Here is a 16,637-nt window from a genome sequence, read left to right on the forward strand (position 1 = left end):
CTGTAAATAGATCAAGGTCTGATTTTTGATCTCTAGGCGTGTCCTTAAGTCAGGTCCGATGGGGTGCCATGCTCTGGCCCCAGTCTGTCCTTTGTACTCCCTCAGGGGCTCTCTGCTCTGCTCCCATGGTTGCTCTGCCGCAATCCTTTAGTGGTTTGCCTCTGTGTCACAGGGTCAGTCTGGGCCAGTCCCGAAAAAGACTGCCCTCTTAACGTTGAATTGTTTTTGCATCTTCATTAAAAGTAATTCAAGAATAGTTGTTTATTATAGTAATGGAATAGAATGCTTATGTATTCTGGACTTTATTCCATTCGTGTTTTTGTTTATCTTTGCCAACTCTTTTGATTAATTTAGATTCATAGTACCATGTTAGGTATTGGGAAACCTCTAATTATATTCCTCCTTTCAAATTATTTTGGCTATTTGTGTTCCTTTATCCTTTGATATAAAATTTATAACCTTAACTGTTGTGTTGATAGAGATTGTGTGAAAGCTTTAGATCAGTCTGGCAAACATTGGGTGGGAACATAAGACTGCATGCACATTGCAAAACGATGTGACCGTTCCTCCAAAGGTGGTCTGCTTTTCAAATAGAGTTACCATGTGGCTCGGCAGTTCTTCTCTCGAATATTTATTTACCTGAGAGAAATGAAAACAGAAGTCCACACAAAAAGCTGTACACTAATACTCATACAAACATTATTCATAATTGCCTGAGTGGAAGTAAACCACATGCCCCTCACCTGATGGACAGATAAATAAAGTGTGGTCTGTCTGTGCACAGTGCGATATTATTTGGTAGAAGAAAGACATGAAATATATGTTACAACCTGAAGGAACCTTGAGACCTTGTGCTGCTGGAACGTAACTAGCCACAGAAGTTCATGGATTGCTGGGTTCCCTCATAGGGAGTTTCTAGAATAGGCAAATCCATAGAGAAAGAAAATTGATTTGTGTTTGCCAGGGACTAGGGCGGAGAGGAGGAATGGGGAGCAATGCTAATAGGAATGACAGCTCTTTTATGTGGTGATAAAAGTGCTCTGGGAGTATTGTAGTGATGATTGCACATTTTGGAAATATACTAAAATCCAATCTCATTGTACATTTTAAAAGGGTGAGTTTTATGGCATATAAATTATATCAAAGTTATAAAAAAATTGTAGGGAAACTGACAATTATGTTGACTCTCGGAATCTATGACCATGCCCTTGTCTAGCCACGTGTTTTCATGTATTTTTCCCCCCAATATTTTGAGTTTATCACCATGTAGATCGTATAGATTTATTTTATTTTATTTTTTCAGAAGTTGTAAAATAAGTGGTCCTGTTGAACAATTCTGGTTTCCAGTTCACGACTGTACTGATTTTTGTTAATCAAGTTTATATCTTACAATCTTGTTGGGCTCACTTTTAAAGCTCCTTGAGCCAGTTTGTCAGATTTTTACATAGACAATCAGAATGCCATCTGTAAGTAGAACTAGTCTGTTTTCATCTTTCCATTTTGAATGGTTTTGTTTCCTTTTCTGTCTTATGCACACTGACTAGCACTTCAGTATATTGTTGAATAGGACTAGAGAGTACATATTTGCCTAGTTTCTGATCCACAGGAGAAATAATTCAGTCTTTCATCTTGAAGACGTTCCCCTTTATCCCCAGTTTGTTGAGTTTTAAACATCATGAATGGATGCTGACATTTACCTCTGTTCAATACCATGTGGCTTTCCTTGCTTAGCATGTTATGGGTACAATTGCACTAATATTTGACTGTTTAGTATGCATTTTAGTTTAGGCAGTCATGATGTAGTATTCCTTTTATTGCTGGGTTGTGTTGAAGAGTTTACCGTCTATATTGATTGGAGATCTTGGTCTGGAGAATGTCGAATTTCGCACATAAAATAAATTGAGGCATGCTCTCTTGTATTATGCAATTCTCTGGTATTATTTCTTCCTTAAGTATTTTAAATTCATTAATGAAACTATCAGATCTAGTTTATTCTCTCATAAGACATTTAATGATGGATTGCATTTTTAAAAAGACTAACTTTTCAGGTTCTTTGCTTGGGTGAGTTTTGGCAACATGAGTCTTTAAAGGAATTGTACTATTTTATCTTGTTTGAGGCATGCAAATATAGTGGTCTATAATATTACAACCGTGGGGTCAGTAGTGATGTCACTGCTTTTGTTCCTGAAGTTGATGACTTGTGACCTTTTATTTTTCTTGGGCAATAAAAGCTGGAATTCTTTCAGTTTCCTTTTTCCCCTCTCTCTCCCAGAAAGCAGCTATTGATTTCAGTGAAATGCGCTCTAGTTTTTCTGTTTTCAGTTGCATATTATTTTTTTCATATTACTTGCTTTGTTTTTTCTTTTCTAGTCTCTTAAGATAGACATTATTAATTTGAAACCTGGCTTTTCAAATATGAGCCTTTAATGTGATAAATTTTTCTCTAAACCCTGTTCTTAGTGCCATGCTATAAATTTTGATAGTTTCGTTTTAATTTACTTGAAAGTATTTTGCTACTGATTTTTATTAATTCCAGTATTGTCAGAGAACATATTCTTAATGATTTTGGTTTCTCTAAATTTAATCTTTGTTTCGTAACCTGTGTTTTGGTCTCTCTTGGTGAATGTTCCATGTGCACTTGTAAATTAGATTCAGTTGGTTTCATGGTTTTGTAATCGTACCAAATTTATTTCTACCTGTTCAATCAATTACTGAGAGAAGAGTATTGACGTGTCTAAGTATAAATGTGGCTTGGCCTCTTTCCTCCTTCAGATCTCTGGTTTGGCAGTCTGTGTTTGGAAGCGCGGTTGCTAAGTAGAAGTAAGAGGACATACTCATTTATAAAGCTGGATCTGTTTTCTCTGAATTGGGTTGAGCCACTGAGGAAGCCTACAGCTAGTATTCTTTGCTGTGCAGAGTTGAAAGGGTCTTATGTTTCAATCACAAAGAGAGCAGACTGGCCTTTTTCTCTGGCATCCACTTGGAAGGTGTTTGCATGTGAGGCCCTTCTTTGAGGAGGGCTACACTGGAACCGTGCATACTCAAGCTCAATCACTAGCAGAATGCTCTGTCCTTAGATACAATTATTTGTAGTGAGTTCATTGAAAGTAGGTGAAGAGGGACAGGTGAACTTTTTTCTTGCTAACTCAGTGACTTAATATTATCCCTAGGGAAGTCCTTTCTACAATCTGCTAAGCTGTGTTTTAAAACCTTGCTACTTGTCAACAAGGTGCATGTCCCAGGGAGCCAGCGCATTGTGGGTTTACCACCTCTTACCTTTTCTCTACAATTGTGTGTGCTTGGACAATCAGGAACCTTTGACTCGTGTGGGGTTGGGCGGGGTGTATGCTTCCAGCACCTTTGTTTCCCTCACTGTTGGTCCATTGGTTCCTTTGTCCCCAAGAGGGCTAGATTCATCTCGCATCCTTAGTGAGGTCCCAGCCTGTGCTGGAGGACATGCTGCCCTGCCCGGTTCTCCCTCCGAGCCTGCAGCTCGTGTGGTGGACTTTCCTGGGAAGCCCTCCTCCTCGAGGCTCGTGCGAGTGTGACGTGGTGGAGTAGAGTTAGGGATTGCATCTACCAGGATTTGAAAGTGATAGACTAAAAGCTTTGCATTTTTGTTTTGTTTTGTCTTTTTAAATAAATATAGACCTTTCATGCAATGTGGTATAACAGACTCCTGAGTGTTAATGATCTGACTAATAATATCCAGTAATAGCTATAGCCGGTGCTGAAGGTGGGGGCAGAAAGATGCTCTTTTTCTGGGTCCTATGTTTCCATCCCAGGGGCTCCTGTATAACAGTGCCTAGGAGATGAGCACTCTCGTCTGTATCCACCCGCCACACCTTCCCCCACTCGTGGCATTAAGGCCTGTGCTTTTTTTTAATCGTTTTATTAGGGGCTCATACAACTCTTATCACAATCCATACACATATCAATTGTGTGTAGCACATTTATACATTCTTTGCCCTCATCATTCTTAAAACATTTGCTCTCCACTTAAGCCCCTGGCATCAGCTCCTCATTTTTCCCCCTCCCTCCCCGCTCTCCCCTTCCTCATGGACCCTTGATAATTTATAAGTTATTATTATTTTGTCATCTCTTTCCCTGTCCGATGTCTCCCTTCACCCACTTTTCTGTTGTCCGTCCTCCAGGGAGGAGGTTTTATGTAGATCCTTGTAATCGGTTTCCCCTTTCCAACCCACCCTCCCGGTATCGCCGCTCATGGCCTTTCTTGTCACAGAAGCCGAGCCGTGCTGCGTGGAAGCATGAAAGGATGGCTCTGCAGGGCTCATTGAAACATGTGGACACAGGTCAGTGTGGTCCAGCTGTGAGTGAGGAAGCCATCATATGCAACGTCAAGGTGAGCGTGGCCTGCAGAGGGGTGGTGCTTGGGCAGAGAGTGCTACTAGTGCTGTGTCCTGGGATTGCTTAGACTGGTGGAGGCATTGCCAAAACTGAGAGGTTCTCATCTCCTGGGGGGAGTACTTGCCTCAAAGACAACTAATATATACCCTCTCCACGCAGAAATACACTCAGGCCAGTGGTCAGGGCACTTGATAAAGGGGCTGGGTGTACAGAGACGTGTTTCAGTGCTTAGGAGTTGGTGAAGGAAGAAGACTGGGTTGGCAGATCTTCATCTCTGCAGCATAGAAATCGGAGAGATTCCTTGATTTGATAATGTGGTGAAAGCTAGAGTTGCATTCTTCAGGGAAAACATGAGCATCAAACTGTAGAGATGGCCTCCAGCCTCCCATGAACCTGTGATGAGACCTAGTCTGGCCCAAACGTAGGTGGTCAAATCCAAAGCAGCCTTTTTGGATTCACTCGATGGTACTGTGGAGAGGAGGTCCGTGACCCGCACACTGTCCGATGGACAGACTGTGTGGGAGCAGCCAGGTCTCACTCGGTACAAATTGGGTAAGGCTGATAGGCATGAGGCGCTAATGAAGGAACAAGTAAACTGCCTCGTTTTCCAGGGCAACAGATAAAAATGTGTTATATGAGATTTCTCAGCAAGATGTCTATTTTATCCCCCTGTAATTAAGGTTTACCATTTCTTTTCTTTTAGATGGAAAAATTGTACTTGCATTATTTGAGAGCAGAGAGCTTTCGAAAAGCCTTGATTTATCAGAAGAAGTATCTCTTGCTGCTTATCGGTGGATTCCAGGATTCTGAGCAAGAAACCCTCTCAATGATAGCTCATTTGGGAGTGTTTCCTTCCAAACCAGATAAGAAAGTAACTGCATCTCGTCCTTTTACCAAGTTCCGAACTGCTGTCAGGGTGGTTATTGCAATCTTAAGGTACGCACCAGTTCCCTCCTGTTTAACCCCTTGGGCAAAGGGTGCATCAGGTCATCTTGCTTGGCTTGCACCTGGCTAATTGGTTTAGTTATTTGGAACTGCATTTTATTTCAAGATAAATTATATTCTCGAGACCTTAAAGGAGACAGCAGCTGACACTTGTCTTTAAGAAAGCATGCTGTGTAAAGCCGTCACCTTCTAGACTAAAAGACTGGAGGATATCTTTAATTACTAAAGAACGTGCTGCCTTTTCATGAGTGTCTGGCCGGATTCTTTTTGACAACAAACACAGCCAGTGCCATTCAAAACAGTTCCATTTTGTACATTGAACTTGCCTGTAGTTTGATTGTGGTGTATTGGCCACAAGGTCAGTAGTTCAAAACCACTAGGCACTCTGCAAGAGAAAGATGAGGCTTTTTTACTTGAAACCCCTGGGCAGTTCTCCTCTGCCATAAGAATTTACTCAGTGGCAGTGAGTTGGGCTTTGGTTTGGTGATATTTGAGTCGGGCATGTGTTACAAAGAGGCACTTGGTATTAGTTGCTGTGCTAGTCCAGGTAGACTAGAGAAACAAATCCATAGACTCTCATATGTATAGGAAAGAGCTTTATGTCAAAGAGTAATTGTATATTAAGAAAATACCCCAGCCCAGTCCTGATCAAGTCTGATCTGTCCGACACCAGTCTATAAATTTCTCTTCAGACTCACACAACACATGCAATGATGCCGAATGCAGGAAGATCACAGGCCAGTGGGTGGAAAGTCTTGCTTATACAGTGGTGCTAGAAGCATCTCAGCGCTGGCGTGGGTCTGCACATGGTTCCTCTATCTCCAGGGCTCTGGCTCCATCAGCATAGCTCCATGTGGCTTGTCAACAGGAATGTCTCACAGGGAGCGTGTGTGTCCCACCTCCTGGGAGGAGGACAGGAGTTCCCTGAATGCTCAGGAGAAGGCCATACTCACACAGAGGCCGCGTTGGCTATGACCTGACTCAGGCTAGACTCCACCCCGTCGCTCGAGTGGCAGGAGATTACGGAACTGCCACAGTTGCCCTGGGGTGTAATCAAACAAACAGTGTGAGCCTGGGGCCTTCTTCCTGATCGCGGTGTGCTCCAGTTCTTTGTGCCTGTTGAGTTGGCTGAGCTTGTTGAGGGTCTCTCGTTTCTGCTGGCCTCTGCCTCACCAAGCATGCTGTCCTTTTCCGGTGCACAGAGTAAACCTTCCTCATCTCTAAGGGACATTGTGACTTTTTCTAAAACGGATTTGTTCGTTCTTTTAACAGTCCCAACAGTATATTTAATATTCTTTGCCACCACCAGCCTTTGCATACATAAATTCTTCTACCCAGTTTTTTTTTATGGCTATGAGATAAAGGAAAAAAGATCATGGGTTGGTTAGATGTACCGTAGTAATCCAAGTGGCATCTTTAATTTTTAAAAATCTAAAGAAGTCTTTGAGAGCAGATTTTCTTAGTAAACTTCGTTGTTTGATTTCTTAACTGCTATTCCCATGGACATTGTTGTCCAAGTCAACGGAAATCCTCAACAACCTCAGTTTTTCCTTCATTTATCATGATGATATTAATCTGCTCGGCTATGAGAAAAAATTTTTCCCCATGTTCAGGTGTAATCCACACTGAAGACTATAGTCTTTGTCCTTCAGCAGTTAGTACTTCAAGTTTTCTTCATTTGGGCATACATTTGCATATCACAGTGGTTAATTTTCTTCATTTTGGCATACATTTGCATATCACAGTGGTTAAGGTGGTCCCTTCCTTAAGTCCTACTGCTGTATTCGTCTTCATATGGTGCCACTTATTGAATTGTTTGTTCGGCATACAGATTAAGAAAGGTAAAAAGTTGCAACCCTGTCACAAGTCTTTTCCAATTTTGAGTCTTGCAGTATTCTCTTTAACTGACTACCTCTTGATCCATTTTGAGATTCTGCATGAGTACAACAAATGTTCTTGAATTCTCTTTTGAATTCTCATTGTCTCAGTTACCTCGTGCTGCTATATCAGAATTGCCACAACTGAATGGCTTTAATAAACCAGAATTAGTTTTCTCAGTCAGGAGACTAGAAGTCCAAGTTCTTGGGGAAGGCTCTGTAGTAGTAAGGTCCTTTTCTCTTTGGAGCATCTGTTCATGGGCAGTGTTTTAGGCTGAATTGACTAGAGAAACAGATCCAGGGACATATGTGTAAGGAAGAGCTCTGTATCAAGAAGTATTTGTAAATCAAGACAACATTGCAACCCAGTCCACCTCAGATCCATAGGTCCGACCCTAGTCCATAAATCCCTCTTTAGACTCACGTAGCCACATGCAGTGATGCAGAAGGCAGGCAGATCACAGGCTGGTGGGTGCAAACTCACGTGGATTCAAGCTTGGTGGAAACATGGCAGGGCTGCAGCAGCTCTCGGGGTCAGTAGCAGAGAGGGAAGTTCCCGGGCCTGCCGTAAGAGAAGGCCACGCCCTCAAGGAGTCACCGCCCATACACTTAGATATTTTCAAGTTGACATAAAACTGTAACTACCACATGCAGTCTTCATGTGGCTTGGCATTTCTTTTCCCTTATCTCCACTTACTCGTTTTATTATTTAATCTCTTTTGTGTTTCTAAAGAGACTTAACTCAAGATATGCCTATACTAATAATTTCCCTATTACCAAAACAAGGACAACTCACTCGCAAATGAAACTATAGCCACCAGTGTAGAGGCTAGGATTTATAATAGATATTGTGGGGGACACAATTCAATTCATAATACCCACTCTTTGCAGTGTTAACCATAATTTGTTGTAATCCACAAAGCTAAATGCCTTCATGTGGTCAGTAAAACAGTTAAACATCATTTCGATGTCCACTGTGTTTTGCCAAGATAGACCGGCCATCAGCAATGATGTCCCTGCGCTACGTTATCTGACTTTGGCAGTTCCCTGCTGATGTATGGCTGTAGTAATTTTTTAATTATCTCCAGCAGAGTGATGCTTGCGATACTAATGATATTAATGTTTTTCACATTCAATTTGATCATTTTTCTTTGGGGTAAGCACACATAGGGATATAGTTTAGTCAGTGAGGTCTTCCATATTTCTTAATATAAGGAGTAAGCACTTGGAAGGGTTGCATCCATGTATTGAAGCTCCTCAGTTGGTTTTCCACCAATTTATGAAACATTATTTTTGCCAGTGCCTTTAGTGTAGCCTTGAACTTCTTCATTTAATATGAACAGTCTTGATGATATTCTTCTCTTTGAAATAGCTGAATATTGGCTAATTATTTTTTGTGCAGTAACTTTCTGTATTCCGTCATCTTTTGACAATTCCTGCAGCATTCAATTGTGTATACAGAGAATCCTTCAGTAATGCAACTCAGGGTTTGAATTTTCTCTTTAGTTCTCTCAGCCTGAGAAATGCCAAGCATGTTTTTCCTTTTGGTTTTCTAATGCCAGGTCTCTGCACACTTCTTTATAATACTCTGCTTTGTGCCTTCCTGAGCTGCCCTTTAAAAGCTTCTCTTCAGTTCTTTAAGGTCACCATTTCTTCCAGTCACTTTACTTACTTTTTAACTTTTTATTGTGAATTGGGAAAGGTTTACTCTTCCTTCACTTAAGCTGCATGCTTTAGAGCCTGTTGTGTCATCCATCTTTTCCTTCTGTCTTATCTTTTCAATGATCGTTCTCATGTATGGTGTCTTTACTGTCTGTCCCTGCCTCTCCTGGTATTCAATCATTAGTGTTTAGCATGCCAGACTGTTCCTTAGACGATCTCTGTGTTCACATGGGTTGCATTCAGAATTGTATTTTGGCCTTTGTGAACTTGCTTTGATCTTCAGCTTGTACTTGCATAGGAACAATTTATGGTACATTCCAAATTGGCCCTTCCATTAGTCTTCATGATGATATTGAACCTTATTTATTTCTTTACACAGAGGTGGTCTATTTGTTCCTTTGTAGTCCATCCAGTGAGCCAATATGTGTAGTCACAGAGTGCTTTTGAAGAGTAGTATGTCTGATGACTAAGCCATTGGCCCTGCAGAATTTTACATGCACTTTCTGCCATCCCTCCTATAACCAAAGTCATATTTCCAACTCTAGATCCCCCTTCTTTGTTTCCAGTTTCTATCCACCAGTCATTAGGTATTAGCAATTTCTTGTTTGGTAAATTTTAGACTACAAGCAGGTTATAAAAATCTTCAGTGTCTTCATCTTTAGCCTTCATGATTGATATATAAATTTGAAAAATATTCAAATTAACTGGTCTTCCTGGTAGATGTTTAGACATTCATCTGTCACTGTTGGTGTTGTGCTAGCGGGTAGAATTTGAAATACTCTGTTGGACATTGAACGTAATAGCTTTCCTCTTTCATTCGTCATTCCTGCTTTAGTATGCTTTGTGATCTAGGTTCAGCACGGTCAATCTCTGTCCATTTCAGCACACTAACGCCAAAGGTAGAGGCCTGTTGATCTTGATTGAAGTCATTCCATTTTAATTCTGGTGTCTCCCCGCTTTCCTTGCTCCATGCTTCACATGTTGCACATTCTGATTACTTATGGATGAGTTGTGCCACATCAGCAAGCGAAGGTGCTGGCGGCGCTGCTCCATCCACATCACTAAGGTCAACTCTACTCTGAGGAGGCAGCTCTTCCTCCGTCATATTTGGAGTGCCAACTGGCTGATTTTTTTGAAATACACCTCCAGGCATCTCTTCCTAATCTTAGTCTGGACGCTCCACTGAACCCTGTCCACCATGAGTGAGCCTGCTGATATTTTGATGCCCATGGCGTAGCTTCCAAAATGAAGCCATTGTGTGAAGCCATTAAAATAGGATAAACTGACAGATGGGTGGTAGAAGAGGAGTCCAAACCAAAGAACTCCCAAATCCAACTCTGCTGCTGTTGAGTAGATTCCAGCTCGTGGAGATCCTACATGATCTACACAAAGTGGAACTGCCCTGTAGGGGGTTTTAACTGTCATCTTAATGGAAGCAGTTGGCCGGACCTCTGTACCACAGCACCACTGGGTGTTTGCATTGCCCAGGTGCACACACATCTAAATGAATGAGCTGCTATACACCTTTCACCTGCAAGTGTAGCTGTGGGCCCCACTTTCCACTAAGGAGCACCTGTCTTCCATCTTCACTGCCCATCATGCCTGCCAAGCCCCACTCTCTCTCTGCCACAGCCCTGCTGGCCATGCTATATTCCTAGAGGCATTGCTTACTGACCATCCTCGGAACAGAGATGGCCTTTGGAGCAAGAATGTGTTGTGCCTTCCTGGTGTCTGGAGAATTTGATGGTTTTAAAATCAGCAGTGGTGAAAATGTATTTTATTTTGTTTTTAGAATTATTTTATTACAGTGGTATGATCACATATGGTCTAAGAGCATATTTACTATTCAAATAGTAAACCAAATAGAATCAGATGTTAAAGACGGGCTTCAAACATCATATCCAATGATGCCTCGCTTGCCTATGATCTCACCTGTATAAAACCACATCCACACTTCAGTGGCCACCAAACCGTTCAGCAGAGCTTCCTGAACTGTGCGCTCTGTGAAGCGACCAGTCCGAGCACTATTGACTACTTTTTTCAGGTTCTGGATTGCTGTAGGGATCTCAACAGGGGGGTTGGAGGAACCAGCTCCACCTTGACACAGTGCCAACATGTGGTCATTTGAGGCTTCGAATAACTTACAGCAGTGTTTACCATCCCCGGAGCCTTCTCCTCCAGGTTACAGATAAATTGGGTCATGATTCTAGTAGAGAAAGCCCATGGCCTGAAATGGCCGATTTAATGTCACCTCTGGGGACACACATTTCATTTTAAATTTAATTTTTCTAAAAGCTCTTGTTGCACTAAGAATGGTATGGCTGTGTCTGTTTCATGTTGCTCGTAAAGACATCAACCCACAGGCCATCAGCGTTTGTGCGGGTGATGGAAGTGTGGGGGAATGCCCGTCCCAGGCACTCTGCCTGAGAGTGTTGCCAAGGGAGGCAGGGACTTCCGTACACCTTGAGTTCTCTGTCAATGTCTTCCAGGCCCACTGACCTCACAGGTTGGGTGATTTCTGTCAGTTATTTTTTCACAACACTTCCTGTGCTGCTTCCATTTCTGTTCCACTCTAATCTTGAATGCATTTCCTTTGTCTACTGTCTTTTGTAGATTACGTTTCTTGGTTAAGAAATGGCAAGAAGTGGACCGAAAGGGACTACCACGAGGCAAAGCCTGCCGCCCAGGTGGGACACGAATTGTTAACAATTGTGTGCGCATAAATTTTCCTTCTAGTTTTAGTAGTATATTTGTTAACATCATGGTTCTTTCCCAGTGATCAGTGGGAAAGAAATAAGACTCTATTTTAAAAATCAGTAAATTCTGTTCATATTGTTAACAAAGAAGGCAAATGGGTCTTCTGAAGAAAACGGCTTTTCTGTTGTGAAAAATCAGAAATACGACTATGCTTATACCCTTAATGAACAACAAGTACCTCAGAAGAGATTGTACTAGTGATTTTAAAATGTGGAAATGTTAACAAGACCCATTATGTAGTCTTTGAAAGCATGGTCCTTTTTCCTCTCCAGAATCAAGTGCAGGTCCACCTGTAGTGCTGTCCTTTCCCCTCGAGAGCACCAGTGACTACAGTTGGTCCACATCTCCCCCACACGGCTGTGTGCTCTTGGCTCTTTGGGTTTGTGCAGTGGTCGCTTTTCATGGTGTAGAAGGATGCCCTTTCCCCACGTCTCTGCACTCCTGTGATCGCCTGTAAGAAAAGGTTGATCTGGAAGCCCTGCTAGACTGCGCACCCGAGATGGGCACCAAACCTGAAGGAGACACAGGAGGCATGCTGTATGGTCTTGGCTCTAGGATCAGAGCACAGAGACCAGCACAGGATGCTGCCATTGGCTCTCTGTCCCTGTGCTTCCATGTTCTCACAGCAGTGAAGGAGGGTCTGGGAGGTGGGTGTCGGGTTGCTGTCCCTCAGGCGGATCGCAGCCACGAGTGAGCACCGAGAACACTCTTCCTACTCAGCACCACGCATGCAGGAGCAGCACCCAACTCCCCACTCTAGGTGCCCCTGCGCTGTGCTGGGCAGGCCCAGTGATGAACCACCTTTGTTGGGAGGGGACAGGTGACTGTCACAGAGATGGCTTTTCTGCCAGTGTAATATCAGCTTTCACTGTCACACTCTATTTCCTAAAATTAAATTACTTGCATTCAGACTTCCAGGCCATCACTGGTAGTGTTCAGGGTTTCTGCCCGCCCTTTCCCTAAGCTGGGTAGAGGCAGCACCCTATCCCCATCTTGCCTGGCACCCTCTTGGTCCCCCTACAGCTGCCCACATGGCCGTGGGGGTAAATTTCAGCTTCACAGGAGTGAAACATTGGATGTGAGGGAGAGCATTCCTACTAAAATGTGCTTCTTTCCTGATCCCTGCATGTGCTATAATTCTGCGGGTAGAAACACCATTGCCCCAGCCGCAGCCACCCCCTCCTGAAACGAGGTCTCCTCCCACCCGGGACGCTTCGACCAGCCTCACCAGAGACCCTGTCCATGGCTCCAGGTCCAGGCCCACAGAATCACCACGCATGAGAGCAAGGTCAGTTGGGGGTGCTCCAGGCTCTCTGTCCATTACAAGAGCAAGATCGGCTTGTAGCCACTGGTGGTGAAGGTCCGTGTCAAGGGAGCAGCAGCTGATTGGATCCTGGATCTGTGGAGGCCACAGGCTGCGGCTACTCCTAGAAGGAGCCTTGCCTGCCTTTATCTTTTCTATGGGAGATGGATTTTTCACACCCATCTGTGTCTTTTTATTAGCAATTCAAGTGACATTATTAAACACCCACAAGATTTTAATTTAAAAAAAAAAGTTTTCAGTTAATAATAAGAGGAGTAAAAATAATAACTAGTGGAACTTATAGTTGTTTAAATTGTAAAATGGAATTTTGTTTAAAGTTTTTTTTTTTTTAAGGTTTCCCTGTAGCCTGTGGTAGTTTGTAGGCAGGTGTATATGCACTCCTCCCAGCTTTAGGCTCATCTGGGGACGTGATGGAAGGTAAATGCCCCAGTTCTAGTTGAGTACCAGCCTCACCTCACAAGGGCCGCCTCTCCCTCAGCCATGGAGCTCTGATTCCAGTGCTGATTAGGAAGATGAAGTGGCCGTTGCATGTCCAGTCTGCCTCTGTAAGCAGCTGGACAAGGGCATCTTGGGTTGAACCATTTGTTTCACTTGTGATGTTTCCAGTGTTCGAGACAGAGCCTTATTTTCTAGAACGTGTATAGAAAAGCTTAGCTTGTATCTTTGTGGATAGTTATACATGTTTAGTGGATTTATGAACACTTTTATTTCCCCCTAGTGTTTTGAAATAAACAAGTATTCATCCTCTTGTCAGAGCAAGACAAACCCTTCAAATATGTCATTAAGTCAGCAATGCCCCCGGGGGCTGTCTGTGGAAGCTGCCTTGTATGATGATCTCTGAGAGTCATTTTCTTGGCAGGAGAAACAACATGCAAGGGTTAATGGCACTGTGCCACATCGCAGATCACAAGAGGTTACTGATTAGACAACATGACATAAATTAGTGTTCCTCATTAAACCTGCTAGTCTTTCCAGATTGCTGTACATGGCTTTTGATGACCTCTGCTAATGACCTCCATGTCATTTTATTAGGTTTTCAGAAATGTAGTATGAAGGTCTGTTTTCTGTCAGCCCCCAAGCAAGGCAGTGAATAATCCAGTGTGAGTCCTTAAGGGGCCTAGAAGCCTGCTTCTGCTAGCTGAGGGCGGGGAGCTTGTTTGGCTCCGCATGACTGAGTAATACTTATTGAAAGCATAAGTGATGACCCAGGGTAAGGAAGAGAGTGGTCCCTACCCTGAAGCGATCGAGACGTGTGCCAGTTAAGAGGTAAAGAATGGTACAAAGGGTGCTCCCTGGGCTTGCGGAATTGGAGATCGGGAGAGCAGAGGTGGGGCTGCATGGCAGTGTAGGTTTTACCCCAAGGAGAGAGGCAGGGTCGTGGTTGTGCTACTCCGCACGGCACCAGAGGCGTGACATCTGAAGATGCTGCTGAGTAACCCAGTTTTGGTGGGAGTAGAAGATGTTGTGAATAAAAGTAACATGCTTGTGCATTAGTTTCTACTCCTGCTTGCTTTGAGATAAAAACGGTGTAGAAATTTGTCTTAAAGGCATTATATTATAAAAAAGCTGCACACTTTTTTTTTTTTTGAGGTAAAGGGTTTGAAGAAGAATATGTCATTGACCCCAGTTCCCACAGGGTGTCTGGGTCAGGAGGACCCTCAGCTCCCTTCATGCGTATTGACTCAGTCTCCATGCTGCTCTTTGTTTAAGTTGAGCTCCTTTGTTGTTTGTTTCTTGATGCGCTGGTTTCTTTCTATGAAGACACACTTCGTCTCCACGTTCAAGATCAGGAAGGTCCCTGGATGCTTCTCAAGATCCGGAACACTCCTTAACAGAATATATCCAACATTTAGAAATGATTCAGCAAAGACTAGGAGGGGCACCACAAGGTAGGAAAGACCCTTCTCTTATCTAGAAATGTGTAATAGTGAAGACCTCTCATATTATTGACTGAAGAATTGAATATCATTAAGTGTCAAAAGTAGTTAAGATTGGCTTGTTGTGACTTAATGACCACTGAGGCTCATTGGTCTTCGTCTCAAACAGGGAGGGAACAGAAAGATGATAGTTAAGCTAGCACATTAGTCCAGGGTTTCTGAACTGTGCTAATTTGAATCATTATGTAGTTTATTTGTATTTTTACCAAAATTAAGATAAATTCTAGAATTTCAAAATTGTGGAATTGTACTTCAAAGACATGAAGTCCTTTAACAAACTATAAAGTGAGCAAATAGTAATAACCTATATATATATATATACCTTTATTTATATATTCTTTATTTATATTTAGATTCCACTTCAAAAAAGTCCTGCCGCCAGAAGATTAAATGATGAATAAAATGCAGTGGATCGTCCTTGTGACAATTCTATTTGAGGAAAAGATTTTCCCCCTTGTGATGTGGCGTAGGATAGATGTTCATGGCATCCAGCCCCTAAGTACATTTGTCCAAGTGTTCAAAACCCACTGGAGCATTTGCGATGTAATTCTGGTATGTACTTGGCCTTGTCTTCATGAGGTAGCAGCTCTTGTGAGCTCGGGCTCGTCGCTGCTCTGTGTGCATGGGCAGTGCCACGCCTGCCAGCCTCCACAAAGGGTAAGCTGCAGATGGCTTCCTGTCTTGATTTTCCTAAATGCTGTACAGTTGGACACTTTGTTTTAAACACAAAGCCCAAGAAGGGTAAAATTAAAGCACTGTTTTATTTCTGAGTAGCCCGTGTCTTGTCTTCTTTCATTCAGCTTGCTGTCATCCCTGGCAAAAAATAGGAAACAGACTTAGAACTTACGCTAAACCCCGAGAACACAAGATACTCTCACCTAGTGAAATCAGTTAGCCACTTGCCTCCTCTTTAGTCTTATTGGTCTGTCATTTTAATTTCGAAAGATGCTGCCACTATTTTTCTACTTCTTGTAGCATGATAAATTTGCACTTCATTCATAAACACTATCATGCAGTAAAACCTAAGCTAACTCAAGTATCCTTTACTCAAAATTCTAGTGTAAATATTTCAGTGGTTTTTTTTTTTGAAATTTTAGGACCTTTGAGAACGGCTTCTATTTGACCATGATATTTATTCTGCTGGATTTTGACCTTAATATGAAATAACTTTTTCTATATCATTACATACTTTTCATTGCTTTTTCTCTCAGTCTTCAACACCGACGCTTGTCTGAATTATCTGACTGTTAGCCATGACTACTATGGTCACGGTTTTACGAACTTTCACTTTCTCCATTTCTCCTTCCTGCAAAGCTGTCTGCTGGCCCTGCTTCTGCTGCTGAAGCTAAACTCTGAAATCAGCCCAGGAGCAGGAGCCCCGGAAGCCCCTCTTCAGTTTAAGCATCACCCGAAAGAGTGATGACCAATTGATGATCAGATGCTGCCACAGTATTGAGCTGAAAAAGCCAGGTGGGGTGGGGTGGGGTGCAGGGTTTTTGGAAACCACAGTGGATGCTATACCAAAATTGTTAATTTGGAAATTGATATTTAAAGACAGGGGCATTCATTCTATTTCATGGATGACCTACCTACGTGATGAAAAAAAGTCCTTTACACTAAAATGCCAGCCGGTTCTTTCAGATACCAAATGAAAGTCAGTTCCTTGTTTAGAATGAACAGTATGATTAGGAAATATGACAAAATAATAATTTATAAATTATCAAGTGTTCATGAGGGAGGGGGCAGTGGGGAGGGAGGGGAAAAATG

The 16,637-nt window shown here is 42.6% G+C and overlaps 2 protein-coding genes and 1 pseudogene across 2 annotated transcripts in view; 2 read left to right on the top strand and 1 right to left on the bottom strand.

Moving 5' to 3' along the window:
- PCNT (pericentrin) overlaps window positions 1–3,561 on the top strand; it is a 127,985-nt gene extending 124,424 nt beyond the window's left edge. The window contains exon 43 of the mRNA XM_045284550.1: window positions 3,493–3,561. Coding sequence (XP_045140485.1) covers window positions 3,493–3,561 — 69 coding nt within the window. The remainder of the gene's footprint in view (window positions 1–3,492) is intronic.
- Window positions 3,562–3,812: 251 nt separating this feature from the next.
- Window positions 3,813–15,640, top strand: LOC123521029 (pericentrin-like). Its single transcript, XM_045284551.1, has 7 exons — window positions 3,813–3,828; window positions 4,185–4,363; window positions 5,072–5,304; window positions 11,466–11,539; window positions 12,759–12,897; window positions 14,695–14,822; window positions 15,224–15,640. Exons 1-7 carry the CDS (start codon window positions 3,813–3,815, stop codon window positions 15,262–15,264), a joined length of 810 nt encoding a protein of 269 aa, XP_045140486.1. The 3' UTR covers window positions 15,265–15,640.
- Window positions 10,741–11,054, bottom strand: LOC105979002 (annotated as a pseudogene).
- Window positions 15,641–16,637: the final 997 nt, after the last annotated feature.

Source organism: Echinops telfairi, unplaced genomic scaffold (genome assembly GCF_000313985.2).
Source record: "Echinops telfairi isolate 266 unplaced genomic scaffold, ASM31398v2 ScPeMD7_7469;HRSCAF=8507_0, whole genome shotgun sequence".
NCBI lineage: Eukaryota > Metazoa > Chordata > Mammalia > Afrosoricida > Tenrecidae > Echinops > Echinops telfairi.

Excerpts from the sequence above, each read along its gene's own strand:
- LOC123521029 (XM_045284551.1), top strand. Across the intron at positions 11,540-12,758 it reads AGGCAAAGCCTGCCGCCCAG|AAACACCATTGCCCCAGCCG; the intron begins GTGGGACACGAA and ends TTCTGCGGGTAG. Across the intron at positions 12,898-14,694 it reads TCACCACGCATGAGAGCAAG|ACACACTTCGTCTCCACGTT; the intron begins GTCAGTTGGGGG and ends CTTTCTATGAAG.